General features: G+C 47.6%; 1 protein-coding gene across 1 annotated transcript; it reads left to right on the top strand.

The window, feature by feature from the left end:
* The first annotated feature begins 11,609 nt into the window (after positions 1-11,609).
* LOC309376136 (homeobox protein Nkx-2.4-like) lies at positions 11,610-15,944 on the top strand. The gene is made up of 2 exons (XM_081922339.1): positions 11,610-11,986; positions 15,377-15,944. The coding sequence occupies exons 1-2, from the start codon at positions 11,728-11,730 to the stop codon at positions 15,919-15,921; spliced, it is 804 nt and encodes a 267-aa protein (XP_081778465.1). The 5' UTR covers positions 11,610-11,727; the 3' UTR covers positions 15,922-15,944.
* The last annotated feature ends 1,273 nt before the right edge of the window (positions 15,945-17,217 follow it).

The following is a 17,217-nucleotide window of genomic DNA, read 5'->3' on the forward strand; positions in this document are numbered from 1 at the left end:
CACTGTGACAGCGAAAGTAGGGGGGGCGGGAAATGGGGAAAACCACCCTCTTTCCCATCTTCCCTCTTTCGCATCTCGCTCCCCCGCCCCCACCTCCTCCATAATAACAGGCAGACACGATTGTGCCGGCCGCTCGAGACCATTAATTAGAAAAAGCAGCAAAAGAAAACTACATCTCTTTCCTCCCCCCCTTTTCCTGCTATGGTATCGTCCCAACCCCGCCGCGACCAGACACGGAGAGGCCACGGCGGCTCGCAGGTGCAAAGCGAGGGTTTCACGTGTCTCCGGGCCCGCAGAAGAAAAAAAAAAAAAAGATCTTGGAAAATCGACAGGGTTACGGGCTGTTATTTTATTAAAAGCACCTGATTAGCACTTAGCGGGAACATTCTGGAAGGAAGGAAGGACTTTGGTTCTGCAACATTAAGCAATTGAGCGGTGAGAGCCGGAGGCTCCTAAGTGACCCGAACGCGTGTTAAAAGCCAACCATGCCTGAACGTGGCCCGAGGGATACGCAGAGAGCAAGGATGGCACAGTCTGCGGTTCTCCGGATGTTGATCTGACATTGCATGGGCAAAGCTCAGGAATGGTAGGCAGGGCAGCCTGCAACATCTGATTTTTCACAGCCCTTGGCAGACATAATCAAATTTTATGGGTGTGGCGTATTAGTTCCAGTGGAACATACTTCCAAGCAAGGCTGTGATCCTGTAGCATACTTAGAATTTAAATACTTTATTGTCACTTGCCAACAAAGGTCCGTATAGTTAAAGCTATGGTTTTCCCAATAGTGATGTATGGAAGCGAGAGCAGGACCATAAAGAAGGCTGATCGCCGAAGAATTGATGCTTTTGAATTCTGGTGCTGGAGGAGACTCTTGAGAGTTCCATGGACTGCAAGAAGATCAAACCTCTCCATTCTGAAGGAAATCAGCCCTGAGTGCTCACTGGAAGGACAGATCCTGAAGCGGAGGCTCCAATACTTTGGCCACCTCATGAGAAGAGAAGACTCCCTGGAAAAGACCCTGATGTTGGGAAAGATGGAGGGCACAAGGAGAAGGGGACGACAGAGGACGAGATGGTTGGACAGTGTTCTCGAAACTACCAGCATGAGTTTGACCAAACTGTGGGAGGCAGTGGAAGACTGGAGTGCCTGGCGTGCTCTGGTCCATGGGGTCACGAAGAGTCGGACACGACTAAACGACTAAACAACAACAAAATTGTCACTTGTACAACTTGTATACAGTGAGATTACACGAGCACCCCCCACTCAGCTCTCTTAGTCTTAATTCCCCTCGTTTACTGACGCACACCCACCAAACCCAAAAGTCAGTTGTCCTGTTGTTATCTTTTCATCCAGCAGTCTAACAGCCCACGGATAGAAGCTGTTCTTTACCCTGTTGGTGCGACTAATCATACTTTTATATCTTCTGCCTGAGGGCAGGAGATCAAGAAAGTGCCGGCCAGGGTGTGAATTTTCCTCACTCTCCGGAGGCAACGTTCTTCTGCAATGTCATCCAGTGGATTCACGGGACAGCCCATAATATCTTGTGCTGTATTCACCACCCTCTGTAGGCACTTCCTATCAGCTGATGTCAAACCAGAGTAACACACCGTGATGCAGTATGAAAGGACACTTTCTATTGTGGACAGGTAGAAGGAGATCATGAAATGTTGATTGACATCATTCTTTCGTAATACTCTGAGGAGATGGAGTCTCTCTTGGGCTTTCTTAACCACCTGGGTTGTATTCATTTTCCAAGTAAGGTCTTCACTGAGATAAACTCCTAGGAATTTAAAGGAAGAGACTCTCTCCACACAGCCCTTAGAATAAATTTCTTAGAAGTAAATTCCATTGATGCTTTTACTGCTGTTATTATTGCTGTGTTAAAAAAGCAGAGACATCACCTTGCCAACAAAGGTCCTTATAGTTAAAGCTATGGTTTCCCCAGTAGTGATGTATGGAAGTGAGAGCTGGACCATAAAGAAGGCTGATCGCCAAAGAATGGATGCTTTTGAATTATGGTGCTGGAGGAGACTCTTGAGAGTCCCATGGACTGCAAGAAGATCAAACCTCTCCATTCTGAAGGAAATCAGCCCTGAGTGCTCACTGGAAGGACAGATCCTGAAGCTGAGGCTCCAATACTTTGGCCACCTCATGAGAAGAGAAGACTCCCGGGAAAAGACCCTGATGTTGGGAAAGATGGAGGGCACAAGGAGAAGGGGACGACAGAGGACGAGATGGTTGGAAGGTGTTCTCGAAGCTACCAGCATGAGTTTGACCAAACTGCGGGAGGCAGTGGAAGACAGGAGTGCCTGGCGTGCTCTGGTCCATGGGGTCATGAAGAGTCGGACACGACTAAACGGCTAAACAACAACAACAACATATTTTCATGTACACCACCCAGGTTTCGGCAAATAGGTTTGGGGTTTATGGGGCTGTGTTAAGGGAGGGGTAGCACCTTCCTTTACCTCTGGTAAAGGACACGTGCTCCTTCTGGGGTAGTTGTCCACCTTTGGTCCCTACCCTGCACTCAGCTCTAATCTGTGGCTTCTAGAAGTTGTCAGCTGCACTCCAGGAATGGTTTCAACTGGCTACCCAAACCAGGTAGCCAGAAAGGCTCCGACAGATTGAGCAGATGACACCAAGAGTGGATCCAACAGTCGAGAGGGTGTTTTCTGCACATGCTGAAGGCAGATCTTCTCAAGAAACGCTCTCTAGATTCAGAAAACCTAAGTAACTGGCAATTACTAGGGAAATTTGTTGGACAAATGACATCCCATCAATCCCACTTCTTGCCAAATCACAGATGCGAAATCTTAACAGCATAAGAAATGGCAGAAAACAACATCAAGCACACACCACTTGTTGCTCAGGCCCGAGGGAACAAACTTGTGTGTGTGGTTTGGGAGCTGCATGGCCAGGGAAAAAACAATGCTATCCAGGGTTGTAAAGACTGCAGAGAGAATAATTGGGTGCACTCTTCCCACCTTAAATCAAATCTATGCTGCCTGGTGCCACAAGAAAGCGGCAGAGATAGCTCAGGATAGTGCGCACCCCGGAAATGATCTCTTTCAGCTTCTGCCTTCTGGAAGAAGGTACAGGGTTATAAAGACCAGGACTGAGAAACAGTTTTGACACAAATGCAGTTCTGGTTCTAAACGCAACATAAGGGGTCTCTATAGTATAGTGTATTTTAAAACGGGGTTTCAGAGTTTTTAGGGGGTTTTGAATGTTTTATGTAGTTTTTATGTAGTTTTATAGTAGTTTTATGTAGTTTTTCAATTTCATTGTTCTGCATGGGACAATGACAATAAAGATATCGTATACCGTATATCTTGTGCTGTTCTGTGCTGTCTTGACTGCTAGCACTGAACCTCGCAGTTCCCATCTTTGGCCAGATTCAGCTGACATCTTTAATTCACGCATGGTTTTCTTGATTTCTTCATGCCTGTGTTGTCCTTTAGCAAAAGTGCAGAGTTTGCACTCTGAATCACTGGAACAGATAGCACCGTGCTTTCACCCAGCCTCTTAGCACTTTATTTGCACCACACAGAATACGCACCTGGTTTGCAGGAGATGTTAGTGGGTTGGAAGAGCTGAAAAATATTTCACATCTAGCAAGCAATGTGCCATTTCGGTATCAGGAAGTACATGGGTAGACAAGTCTAAAAACCCCAGGACACAAATTTTCACAGCCCTCTGGCAGCTATGACAGCTCATTGACAAGAAGCATACTGGATTCTCACCAAACTAAGCTTCCTAGATCAAATTATACATGGGGAAGCTTAGTTTGGTCAGTATACCAAATTTCACCCATGTACCATCTGAAACCAAAGGGGCCCACTTGTTGCCAGATGTGAAATATATCGGCATCCTTTTCAGTTCTCCTACCCCACTATATTCAACCTTGCTTAAAAACCTCCAAGGAAAGACCCAAATGAGCAGAGAACATTACCATAGCTGTGTCAGATGTTTCTCCCATTCTGGTTCTGTGGGAAGAGGGTGGAGAATGGAGCGTTGCATTCATGTTCGTGCAAAAGGGCTTAATGTGCATTTATCCATAACTGGGGTCAGGACAGGGCTGTGATTTACTGTAGAGCTGTGATTGAAAGCCGAGTTTGTCGCACAAAATCAGCTTGGCATTTTCCTTATGCACAGATGTTGCCCGATTGGTTGTGCCGGGGTGTGGCTGATTTACTGTGGCACATCAAAGTCGGACAGCAAAAGGCGTGCGTGTCTTGCGTGACAGTTCTGTGAATCCAAAGCAGAGGCAGACCACACACAGGGGCTATGCCATCTTTCATTTGCAAGGCAGCATCATGAGATCAAAGCACAATCCTGGATGCCAGGCCAGTTCTGATCAGAAGGGCTAGGCCTGACTGCTCTGGTAAAACTCTGCAAGTATATACAATATAAGCAAGCCATTATGTCGAGAGAGTCTGTAAACTCAATGCCAGCAGGGATCAGAAACCAGAAAATTGGTTTCTACCCCCTCCTAGTGGACCCACAGAAAATAACATGGCTCCCCTTTGACACCTTTTCCCCCAAGCTGATGCCCTCCAGAGACGATGTGCTGTTAGGGGAGGGGTCGTGCATCTGGTGGGTGACACATCATGCTCCTTCTGGGGTCGTTTGTTCACCTTTGGGTCCCACCCTGCAGTCAGATGGAGCGGACCAGACTAAGAGAGGGTTAAGAAGGCGGTTTCTGCACAGGTTGTAGAGGGAAGTGAGGGGCAGGTGGGGCTCATCGGCCCCATCTAGGTAACTATCTAGGAAAACTCTCATCCTAAACCAGGGATCAGCAAATGTTTTCCGCAGGGGGCCGGTCCCTCAGACCTTGTGGAGGGCCGGACTCTCTCTCTCTCTCTCTCTCTCTCTCTCTCTCTCTCTCTCTCTCTCTCTCTCTCTCTCCAGTGGTACCTCTGGTTGCGAATGGGATCTGTTCCAGAGCCCCCTTCGCGACCTGAAAGGAACACAACCTGCGTCTGCGCACGCGCGGATCACAATTCGCCACTCCTGCGCATGCGCATGCGGTCATTTTGTGCATCTGCACATGCGCGACTGGCGCAACCCGGAAGTAACCCTTTCTGGTACTTCCGGGTCGCCGCGGGACGCAACATGGAAAAATGTATCATGAAGCAAACGTAACGAGGTATGACTGTATATATATACATAAACACTGAATTCCTATGCACACTGTGAGGGGTGCAAGTAGTCCTCCCCACCCCAGTGCCAGCTGCCTTCTTGGTTTGCCGCCTGCCTCATTCACCGAAGGGCTGGCGGCGGCACCGCGAAACGGGCTTCCTCCCCGACAAGAGAAAGAAGGTGCTGCTCTTACCTTCCCAGGGGCTGCTGCTGCTGCCTGCCCCCCCCCCCCACCGCTGGTCTCATGAAGCGGGCAGGCAGAGAGAGCTCATCCACTCCATTCTCTGGCTCACAGGAACACCAGGGGGGCGGTGGCAGGAGGAAGAGGCCAAGCGGCAGTGGCGTAGCGTGGGTTGTCAGCACCCGGGGCAAGGCAAGTAATTTGCGCCCCCTAACTCGTGGATTTGTGCCCCCTAGCTCGTGGAATTGCGCCCTCTAACCCCCAGATGTTGCGCCCGGTGCGGCCGGCCCCCCCTGCACCCCCCACGCTACGCCACTGCCAAGCGGCAACTCTGCCAATCAAACCAGGCACGGCGTTTGATTGGCAGAGATATCCCCGCACCATGTTGAGGTATACCAGGCACAACATTTGATTGGCAGAGCTGCCGCCGCTCGGCCTCTTCCTCCCGTCGCCATCGCCAGGAGTCTCAGCTTTGTGGCGGGTTCCAGCTTCGCGGTGCGGGCCGAATTTACGAGCCTGTGGGGCCGCATCCAGCCCCCGGGCCTTAGTTTGCCGACCCCTGTCCTAAACCTCCCCTGCCTTGTGGGATATACAGTGGTACCTTGGGTTAAGAACTTAATTCGTTCTGGAGGTCCGTTCTTAACCTGAAACTGTTCTTAACCTGAAGCACCACTTTAGCTAATGGGGCCTCCCGCTGCCGCCGGAGCACAATTTCTGTTCTCATCCTGAAGCAAAGTTCTTAACCCAGGGTACTATTTCTGGGTTAGCAGAGTCTGTACAGTGGTACCTCTGGTTATGTACACAATTCGTTCCGGAGGTCTGTACTTAACCTGAAACTGTTCTTAACCTGAAGCACCACTTTAGCTAATGGGGCTCCTGTTGCCGCCGGAGCACAATTTCTGTTCTCATCCTGAAGCAAAGTTCTCAAACCTGGGCAGATGATGGTGATGGACTACATGGAACTGGTGGAAATGACTGGCAGAATCCGAGACCAGGGAGAAGAGTCGGTGGCAGAAGATTGGAAGAAATTTAAAATTTATTTACAGAAATATTGCAAAATTAAGGAATGTTAGAAGGATGTTGGAATGAAGTTATGTGGTTTTAGCAGATATGTTATAAAGGATTAAGTAAAAATAGATTGTCAATTGGTGAGAATGTCAAGTTACATTATATTAAGATAAATTAATAGGACAAAAACAAAGATGGAAAGGATTTGCTGAAATAGCTAATTGAACTAGAATACAAAAAAGGGAGGTGTGAGGAGGTCAAAGAAACAAGCAAATGAAAGATAAGTTATGGAAGGTTTGATTTGTTTTTTAATTGTTTCTACTTTTAATTGTTTTTTTTCTTTTCTTTTTTTCTTTATTTTTTATTGTGACGTGATGTCTTGTTTTTGTAACCTTTGAAACTTCAATAAATATTATTAAAAAAAACAACAAAGTTCTTAAACCTGGGTACTATTTCTGGGTTAACAGAGTCTGTAACCTGAAGTGTATGTAACCTGAAGCGTCTGTAACCCAAGGTACCACTGTATATAACCACCTCAGAGGGAAAAGGCTAAAGAGTAAACCCTACACAAATCTGGAGTGGAGCCTCTGTGATGGTGGAATGGCACTTTGTAGGCCTCCTTCCAGCAGCTCTTGCAGCCAAGCTGCAGCCAGGCCGAGAGTGGGATCCTGTCATCCGGGCAGCCCAGGACCTCCATGCACAGTGGCGTAGCGTGGGGGGTGCAGGGGGGGCCGTCCGCACCGGGCGCAACATCTGGGGGGCGCGCGCTCGAGACTCGAGTGCTAAAATCCATGGGTTAGGGGGCGCAAATTACTTGCCTTGCCCCGGGTGCTGACAACCCACGCTACGCCACTGTCCATGCACACTGCCCAGACTTGCGCCCCAGGGAGGTCAGGAAAGACAAACCACAACCAAAACAGTGGCAAAATTACAATTTTGGCATTATGCAGATTAGATCTTGCGGTATCAGCCTTAATGGCTGCGCTACAGAAGATACAACAGGGTAAAAACCCATTCAAAGAAAAGGAAAAAGCTTAGATAGAACAGTATAAACACTTGATCTTTAGAAAAGAACATGTTGCCACGTGGAATCAACAATATGCTTGTCAGATTACATTTCCTACAGAAGAAACATTGAGAAGATCGTAGAAATAACTCTTTGGAATTTATGCCATTCAAAAAACAGTTCAAGCAAGCTATAATTTAGATACTGCCACAAAAGCTATAATTTAGATACTGCCGCAAAAATTATTATCGTCACGAAACAAGAAGACAGAACAATTATTCTGGATAATCTAAATGTCAGCATGAAATCCAGTCGTTAAAAAATACGGCCCAGCTCAAATTTGCCATTATAGCTAATATGTGTGTAGAATCTGGACTTAGTATTCCCTTCTACGTAGATTATTTTATGCCTGAATTTGACAAATCCCTGAATTAATCCACCTCTTTATGAGGTTATGCCATGCGTAATATAATAGATTCTATGTCTGAAGAAGGAGGCAGAAAGTGAAGCAGCCCTTTCAAAAGCCAGAATAAACGTCTGGAAGATAAACCTGCCCAGGCAGTTGCTAAACAATCTGCTGTGCGAAAATGTTTAGAAGGTAAAGGACATGGCCCTTTCCATCACTAGGTGAGGAGGATGAGGAATGCAAAAGCCTAAGGAATAGCCCTAATGAAGCTGCTGAGAGAGTAAATTAATTTGTACTACAGTGGAACCTTGGTTCTCAAACTTAATCCATTCCGGCAGTCCATTCCAAAACCAAAGTGTTCCAAAACCAAAACACACTTTCCCATAGAAAATAAGGCAAAATGGATTAATCCTTTCCAGACTTTTAAAAACAACCCCTAAAACAGCAATTTAACATGAATTTTACTATCTAACGAGACCATTGATCCATAAAATGAAAGCAATAATCAATTTACTGTACTGTAAAATAAATAAGACAGTATTGTATATGGTATTTTTTTAAAAAAAAATTCCTTACCTGCACTGATGATATCCTGATTTTATCCATTTCCGCTGTCACACAATCAATCAATCAATCAATCAGTGGCTGAACTGGGTTGCACACCATCACAAAAACAAATTAACCAGAAAAGCCTCAAAAACAAAAACGCAAAATAAATAGCAAAATCCAAAGCACCAACCCTATTCTCTGCTGTCTTCTACTTAAACCGCCTTTGTTTTGTTTCGGTATTAACTCACTAGTTCATGAATCAAATAATTACTTAATGTAATTAAGTAGCAAATCAGTTGCTTGTATTTGCTGTTCAAGAAGTTCATATGTAAAACATTACATCTGATTTTATTATCAATGGAACGCAGGGATTTTATTTATTTATTTATTTATTTATTTATTTATTATATTTCTATACCACTTTATATTTGTAATAAAAATCTCAAAGCGGTTTACAGCATATTATATCAATAAAACAATAAAACAATAGCCGGGCGATGTTCCTCCGGCCTCATGAGGAGCCTCTTCAGTAGGGCTGGGTGACTGTGGGCCAGGCGGAAAGGAACGAGAAGCTCACGTGCTTTTAACAGTATGGTTATACGGAGCAGTGTGTATAAAATATTGAATGTAATAGGGTTATTAAGGTAATTGTATCAGAATTATTATGGGGATGTTAAGGAGGGAGAGGGGGAAAGGGAGAGTGTGGAATTCTGGTGGTGGGTGGTGATTGGATGAGGATTTGAAAGGGAGTTTGAATGTGGGACGCGGGTGGTGCTGTGGGTTAAACCACAGAGCCTAGGGCTTGCCGATCAGAAGGTCGGCAGTTCGAATCCCCACGACGGGGTGAGCTCCCGTTGCTCGGTCCCTGCTCCTGCCAACCTAGCAGTTCGAAAGCACATCAAAGGGCAAGTAGATAAATAGGTACCGCTCTGGCGGGAAGGTAAACGGCGTTTCTGTGCGCTGCTCTGGTTCGCCAGAAGCCGCTTAGCCATGCTGGCCACAAAGCAATGACAAACTTAGACAGCATCTTAAAAAGCAGAGACATCACCTTGCCAACAAAGGTCCATATAGTAAAAGCTATGGTTTTCCCAGTAGTGATGTATGGAAGTGAAAGCTGGACCATAAAGAAGGCTGATCACCGAAGAATTGATGCTTTTGAATTATGGTGCTGAGTCTCATGGACTGCAAGAAGAGTCCCATGGACTGCAAGAAGATCAAACCTCTCCATTTTTAGGGAAATCAGCCCTGAGTGCTCACTGGAAGGACAGATCCTGTAGCTGAGACTCCAATACTTTGGCCGCCTCATGAGAAGAGAAGACTCCCTAGAAAAGACCCTGATGTTGGGAAAGATGGAGGGCACAAGGAGAAGGGGACGACAGAGGACGAGATGGTTGGACAGTGTTCTCGAAGCTACCAGCATGAGTTTGACCAAACTGCAGGAGGCAGTGGAAGACAGGAGTGCCTGGTGTGCTCTGGTCCAGGGGGTCACGAAGAGTCGGACATGACTAAACGACTAAACAACAACAACAACTCTTGCTCCTTTTATTAAATGGTGGTTCTGACAATCCTTTGAGGGAAGCCATGTTTAAAATGGGGTGATCCTGCTGTACACACACAGTGCAGAGACAGCCTTCTGAGATTTGTCTAGCTCCAAGAAGGCTCTAGCTAGGAAGCCAACTTTTTGTGTACCAAAAGCCAGCCAGACGACGGTCAGCCAGGATCCATTTGATTGCAGGATTCAGATCCACATTGGGATAGAGGTCAGCAAGGGGTTGCTATCAAGGACCTCTCAGTTCACGATGGGGAAAAATAGACCCCAACTCATCCACAGCCTTTCCATTGACCAGCCCCACAGTTACTCCTCCATAACGGATATGTTCTTGCCATGGTAAGAACAATGGTCGCACAAGCACAATGAACGTGTGTGTGTGTGTGTGTGTGTGAGAGAGAGAGAGAGAGAGAGAGAGAGAGAGAGAGAGAGAGAGAGACTTCTCTGCCCTCAAACATTCCCCCTATTGAATGGAATGAGTTTGGGTTGGGTTGGGTGGGGTTTACAAAATATTTTATAGTTGAAGTGAAAAGGGACAAGAATTGCTTAATGGTTCCTTTTTTTGGTATTTGTTTAAAAACCAATAAAAAAAATTGTTAAAAAAATAAGGATGGAAGAATGGCGTGTATTTAACTCCCCGGACCAACAAAAGGAAGAAAAAACCAGACGAGAAATGTCTAAACCAATAGAGGTTTTTCAGAACTGTTTCAGAAAATTAGTCCAAAAACAGGCAAATGTGGCCGTTCATTTTACCTACAAACCTAGAACACCAGGCTGCCAGCTGACATTTTGGGCCAGCTGGGCCCTTTCCCCTCACCTCCTCCTGTGAGAGGATATTTATTTGCCAGGCTCCAAGTGGACTTTCAAAAAGGCCCTGGGAAAATTGATCAATATCTTAGTGCATTTCCCCCCAATAGACACCCACCCTGTATGTCATTTTGCCAAATGTACACCTTTTTGCAATGCCGTTCCCCTAAAACAATGCCTTTGCGCAGCTTGTTTTCCCAAATACATGCATTTCCACCTCCTTGTTGTTGTCGTAGTTACAGCATCTGCCTTCCTAAATAGATCTTTGTGTACTGTTTTAGTTCTGTGAGTTTTCTACGATTCCTTTTTAATGTAATTCTATGGTTCCTTTTTAATGATCACCTATTTTAAAAAGAATTAGAGGCGGATTCTACTACTTAATTCTGTCACAGCTACGGCTTAAAGAACTGTGAACGTCATTTGAAATTGTCTGATCTATCGCTGCAATTTATACAATTGTTAGCTTTGCTCAAGTCATTTGGGCTGATCCACCGCCTTGTTTTCTGACCACGGGGAATCCTTCTCTTCCTCTGGGGCTTCCAAGATCTCAGCAGCCATGGCCTGTTCGCAATTATGCCAGTTTTGCAGCCATGTGGACTAGAAACCTGATTCAAAAACGAAATCCCGCACCCAATGTACGGCCATCCGGGTGGCATGCCTGGAGACAGCATACCTCGTCGCGGACAGGTAGCCCCTACCTTTGTCTGCAGTGATGCCAGCGAGATGTCCCAGGTTAAAGGTTCGAGAACTGAGCCTCCCCTCTCAAACCAATTCACCGCTTCCATTAACTTGGACTGTCTACTTCTTCGCTCCTGCTGTTTGGTTAGACTCCTGGAAAGGAGGGGCTGGCTCCTTCGCCCCCACCCACTCCACCTCCATTGCGGTAGGTGGAGCACTTAAATCCCTGATAAGGTGCAGACTTTAAGATAAAAGGAGGAGAAGGCCCCTTGAATCCAGAGTCCGTCTGGAGAGGGGTGGGGAAGAATAGCAGGTCAAAGAGTGTGTGTGTGTGTGGGGGGGGTACCTCAGCATCCAGCTCTAAATCCTCCATCTTTTTGGGGGAGCAATAATCCGTCCACATGGAGGACCTCAAAACGTTTGCTGCGGAGGCACTGGAAGATTTTGCCCAGTTTATGCCCGGCACCCACCAGTCTCCTTTGGGGGGCTCCAGATTCTCCATCGGCAACTGCCTGCCTCCGAACTCGATGCTAGGATGCTACCCAGGGTCATTCCCAGGCCCAGCAGAGCTGCCCGCCTACCCCCAGGAGAACTTCAGGAATGGGGTGGCCCACGCAGAGTGGTACACCTCTGGCACCGCGGATGGACCCTACCCTTCATGTAAGTGATGTACTGTACACCAAAGTGTTGGTGCTGACCTTTAAAGCCCTAAACGGCTTCGGTTCAGTATACCTGAAGGAGCGTCTCCACCCCCATCTGCCCGGATGCTGAGGTCCAGCACTGAAGGCCTTCTGGTGGTTCCCTCATTGCGAGAAGCAAAGCTACAGGGAACCAGGCAGAGGGCCTTCTCGGTGGTGGCGCCCGCCCTGTGGAACGCCATCCCTTCAGATGTCAAAGAGATAAACAACTACCTGACCTTCAGAAGACATCTGAAAGCAGCCCTGTTCAGGGAAGTTTTTAATGTGTGACATTTTAATGTATTTTTAATCTTTGTTGGAAGCCGCCCAGAGTGGCTGGGGAAACCCAGCCAGATGGGTGGGGTACAAATAGTAAATTATTATTATTATTATTATTATTATTATTATTATTATTATTATTGTTGTTGTTGTTGTTGTTGTTGTTGTTGTTGTTGTTATTGTTATTATTGTTATTATTATTAGCTGTCAGATGGGTTGCTGTTGTTACTTTTGAAAGCAAAATGTCTGTAGGGCAACTTGTGTGGGGCTGTCGGCGGTCTTCTGAACTGCCAAGTGCAGAAATGTGGTGGAGTGACGCTCTCAGAGGAGGCTGCGCGTCGCACCCCTGCAGGAGTTACGAACATGAAAAGAGCCTGTAGCTGCATCAGCCCAATGGCCCACCTAGTCCAGCATTCTATTCTCGCAGTGGCCAGCCTGCGGGAAACCCGAGAGCGAAACCTGAGCGGGACTCTTCCCTCCAGGTATTCATTGCTGCCTCTGAGTGTGGAGCAGAGCAGAGCCATCAGGTCTAGTAGCCGTCGATAGATTTCTTCATGAATCTGTCCAATCCTCTTTTGAAAGCCATCCAAGTTTGTGGCTGTCCCTGTCTCTTGTGTCGGGGAGTTCCACAGGTGAACTACGCTCTGCGTGAAGAAGGGCTTTCTTTTATTTGTCTTAAATCTTCCAGGTTCGCCCTGGGCTACCACCTTCCAACCAGGAATGGGGTCTACGTTCGATGTGGCAGAGAATGCCTCTTGCACACTCAAAAAGTCAACCCCCTATTTTTGAAACTACAATTTGAATCCCTCTGCTATCAGAAGTTAGGGGAACCCTGCACTGGAACGGGTCAGAATTTCGGAAAGGTTGTTATTATGTACGGAGGGAGTGTGGTGTAGTGGTTAGACTTTTAGACCGAAGAGTCCTGGTTGCTGACTGGGTGACCTTGAAACATAGCTGTCAACTTTTCCCTTTTCTTGTGAGGAATCCTATTCGGAATAAGGGAATTTCCCTTTAAAAAAGGGAAACGTTGACAGCTATGCCTTGAAACAACATAGGAAGCTGCTTTGTACTGAGACAGACCAATGGCCTGGCTCAGTAATGTCTACACAGGTTGGCAGCAGCAGCAGTGCAACACAGTTTCTGCTTGCAACATGCTGATTGCAAAGCCTGCACTCTAGAACTGATCTATGGCCCGCCCTCTGCCTGCCACTAGCATTCCTCGCAGGTCGTTGTGAGGACAGAAAGCACTCTGCGCTCCTTGGAAGAAAAGTTAGGACAACCCGATAGATTACAAATATACATTATGGTATGCAACCGAATCTTATACAGTGGTACCTCGGGTTACATATGCTTCAGGTTACATACGCTTCAGGTTACAGACTCCACTAACCCAGAAATATTACCTCAGGTTAAGAACTTTGCTTCAGGAGGAGAACAGAAATCATGCTCCGGTGGTGCAGCAGCAGCAGGAGGCCCCATTAGCTAAAGTGGTGCTTCAGGTTAAGAACAGTTTCAGGTTAAGAACGGACCTCCGGAACGAATTAAGTACTTAACCTGAGGTACCACTGTATAATAAAATCAAACTCATTGTCCTCATGTCTATTTGTCAGATGACCATTGGGGTCCCTTCCAACTCTACAATCTATGAAATAAAACATATTCTTTCCCACAAAGAACGGGGCCGGTAGAGCTACAATTCTCAGGGATATTTGGGGAAAATAATATCAGCTTTTGTCCTGGTTCCCCGGAGTCATCTGGCTGGCTGCTGTGAGAAAAAGGATGCTGGACTTGGTGGGCTCTTGGCCGGATCCTGCAGCCAGTCTCTTCTTGTGTTCTTATCTTTTTAGTGAAAGTCCAGTATCTCTCACATTGGAAAATGGTGTCGGGAGTTTTGCCGGCAAAAAACCCATTTGGCCCAGCATCCTATCCTTACAGATCCACAGTATATTCAGTGCAGTGCTTTAACTCGAGTTCCCCCAAAGAATTCTGACAACCGTAGCTTTCCTCTCATGGAGCTAAGATTTCCTTGACCTACTGATTACAGAATTATTTGGCGGAAGTCGTGCATTTTTAAGGTGTGCTGAATATGAATATATGGCATTGTCAGCACCGCATGCTAACCAGCCGAGCTAAAATGAGGACAGGCTTTTGATCGCCGGATCAAGGGCATCACTTTTGTTGAATTAACCAAACTAAAAATCTTTCGCTCTATAAGACGCACCAGACCACAAGAAGCGCCTAGTTTTTGGAGGAGGAAAACAAGAAAAAAAATATTCTGAATCTCAGAGGCCAGAACAGCAAGAGGGATCGCTGCGCAGTGAAAGCAGCAATCCCTCTTGCTGTTTTGGCTTCTGGGATAGCTGCGCAGCCTGCATTCGCTCCATAAGACGCACACACATTTCCCCTTACTTTTTAGGAGGGAAAAAGTGAGTCTTATAGAGCAAAAAATACGTAGACTTTGAAAGGTTGCACAATTAGTTGTTGTTATGAGTTTTATTGTGCTTCCTTGGTGGGTCATGCAAACCGCTATTCCGAACGATGAGCAGGGGTCACTGCAGATGAATTTATGGGGCTGAGAGAGAGTGACTGTTTGAAAAAAACAAGGAACTGCTGCTTTAAATGTATAGTGTGGATTTGCAAGGATCCACATGCTACGGAGAGCTCCCCTACCACCCAAAAATGGGACTCTGCATTTGATTATTATTATTTGATTATTTATTTGATTTTTATACCGCCTTCATCTGAAGACTTCAGGTTGGTTCACAAGATAAAAAGACAGTCATACCTTGGATCCAAAACGCCTTGGAACTTGGACGTTTTGGCTCACGAACGCCGCAAACCCGGAAGTGATTGTTCCGGTTTGCGAACATTCTTTTGGAACCCGAACATGCGGTGGGGCTTCCGTGGCTTCTGATTGGCTGCAGGAGTTTCCTACAGCCAATCAGAAGCTGTGATTTGGTTTTCAACAGTTTTAGAAGTCTAACGGACTTCCGGAACGGATTCCGTTCGACTTCCAAGGTACAACTGTACAGGATAATTTTTGATTCTCAATGACAGCCTGACTCACTCTCATTCTTTCCTCCCCCCCCCCCAGTCCCCAGATATGTGGGGACATCGGGGTTCAGTGTGGCCGGAGCCGACTGCCTGGGCTACATTGGTGAAGTGATCAAGCCTCCCTCGTTTTTCACCGGGAACCCATCCAAAAGGAAGCGCCGGGTGCTGTTCACCCGGGCCCAGGTTCACGAGCTGGAGAAGAGGTTCGAGCTGCAGAGGTACCTGACAGCCCCAGAGCGTGAGCACTTAGCCACCGTCACCCGTCTCACCCCCAACCAGGTGAAGATCTGGTTCCAGAACCACCGGTACAAGATGAAGAAGCAAGGCAAGCAACAGGACCCCAAGGCCGACCCGGGGCAGGAAGCACACCGAACCTGCGACAACGGTGTGGTTCCGCCACACCCAGGGGATTACGGTTTTGCCGGGTCTCTGATGGAGGAGAAGCCCTTGTTAGGGTCTCCTTATCCCTTCCCCGGACTCGCACCCAGCACCCAGAGCTTATCCGCCAGCCCCAGTTCCAGCGCCGACTCTCAGCCCGGCACAAAGGCTGCCGAAAGCAGGCTTGCGTTCGGCAAGCCCTGGTAGCTGATGGAAGGGGAGCGAGATTGGACCAGGCCGTGATGGGCACCTGACAGCCTACTCAAACGCCTGCCTTGTCTTGTCGCACCGGTAGCACCCAGTGGACGGAGGCATCAGATGTGACTTGTGTGCCGTCAGGCTGGCTGCTCTGAAACCAGCTCAGATTTGCTTTTGTGCTGTGGGTTAAACCACAGAGCTGAGGACTTGCTGATCAGAAGGTCGGCGGTTCGAATCCCCGCGACGGGGTGAGCTCCCGTTGCTCGGTCCCTGCTCCTGCCCACCTAGCAGTTCGAAAGCACGTCAAAGTACAAGTAGATAAAGAGGTACCGCTCCGGCGGGAAGGTAAACGGCGTTTCTGTGCCAGAAGCGGCTTAGTCATGCTGGCCACATGACCCGGAAGCTGTATGCCGGCTCCCTCGGCCAATAAAGCGAGATGAGCGCCGCAACCCCAGAGTCGGTCACGACTGGACCGAATAGTCAGGGGTTCCTTTACCTTTACTTTACCAGGTCAGGGCTAGACATGACAAGACTGGAGCCAGGGCAAAACCTGCAGTAAATCACACCGTGCAAGTTGGAGTGGACTCTTTCTTGACAAAAATGGGATCTGCTCAGGCCTAGTGGGCAAAGCAACTTATCTCTGGCAGGTCTTGCCCCCATAATGCAGTTGCCGAGACTGAAAATCCCCGTCTCCCCACAGCTGCCTAAGTCCCCTCCTCTCTAGGGTTTTCCCCAAGCAATCAGAGACTGCGCCTGTGTGAAGCGAACATCTCCTCCACCCTCTTCATGCCTCTCCTGGTTCTGCAACGAGGTTCAGGGGAAAGGGGAGCTTGTCACAGCAGAAGGGACAGAACTCCCTGGTTTCTTCACCAGCCTCACTCATCTCTGCCTCTTGCCCACCCCTCCTCTCCAGCCTTTGCTTCTGCCTCTGATTCCGGACTGCTTTCTGCCACAGATTCTCCCTGCTCACTAAGCCCTGTAAGTAAAAAGGCAGGCAGGATGGATGAAGGCAATCTGAGGTTGGTAGGGCAGTACCCCATTCACCTGAACGCAGGGGTGAGGAGCCTTTTCCAACTGGCAGGACAGATCTTTGATTGGGCCAACTCTGATAGGTGGGCAGGACCACTCCTCTGTCAATCATCCAATACCCTAATGGTGGCAGTTGATGGACAGGTGAGCAGCCAGCGCAGCGACGTCTCCACCTGCCCCACACATGACATCGCCTATAATAATATGGGGCAAGTGGGAGTGCTCTGGGGGAGACAAAATGGCGGGCCAGATTTGGCCCGCAGGCTGAGGGTTCCT

The sequence above is a fragment of the Podarcis melisellensis genome, assembly GCF_964234715.1.
Source record: "Podarcis melisellensis genome assembly, chromosome: 8".
NCBI lineage: Eukaryota > Metazoa > Chordata > Lepidosauria > Squamata > Lacertidae > Podarcis > Podarcis melisellensis.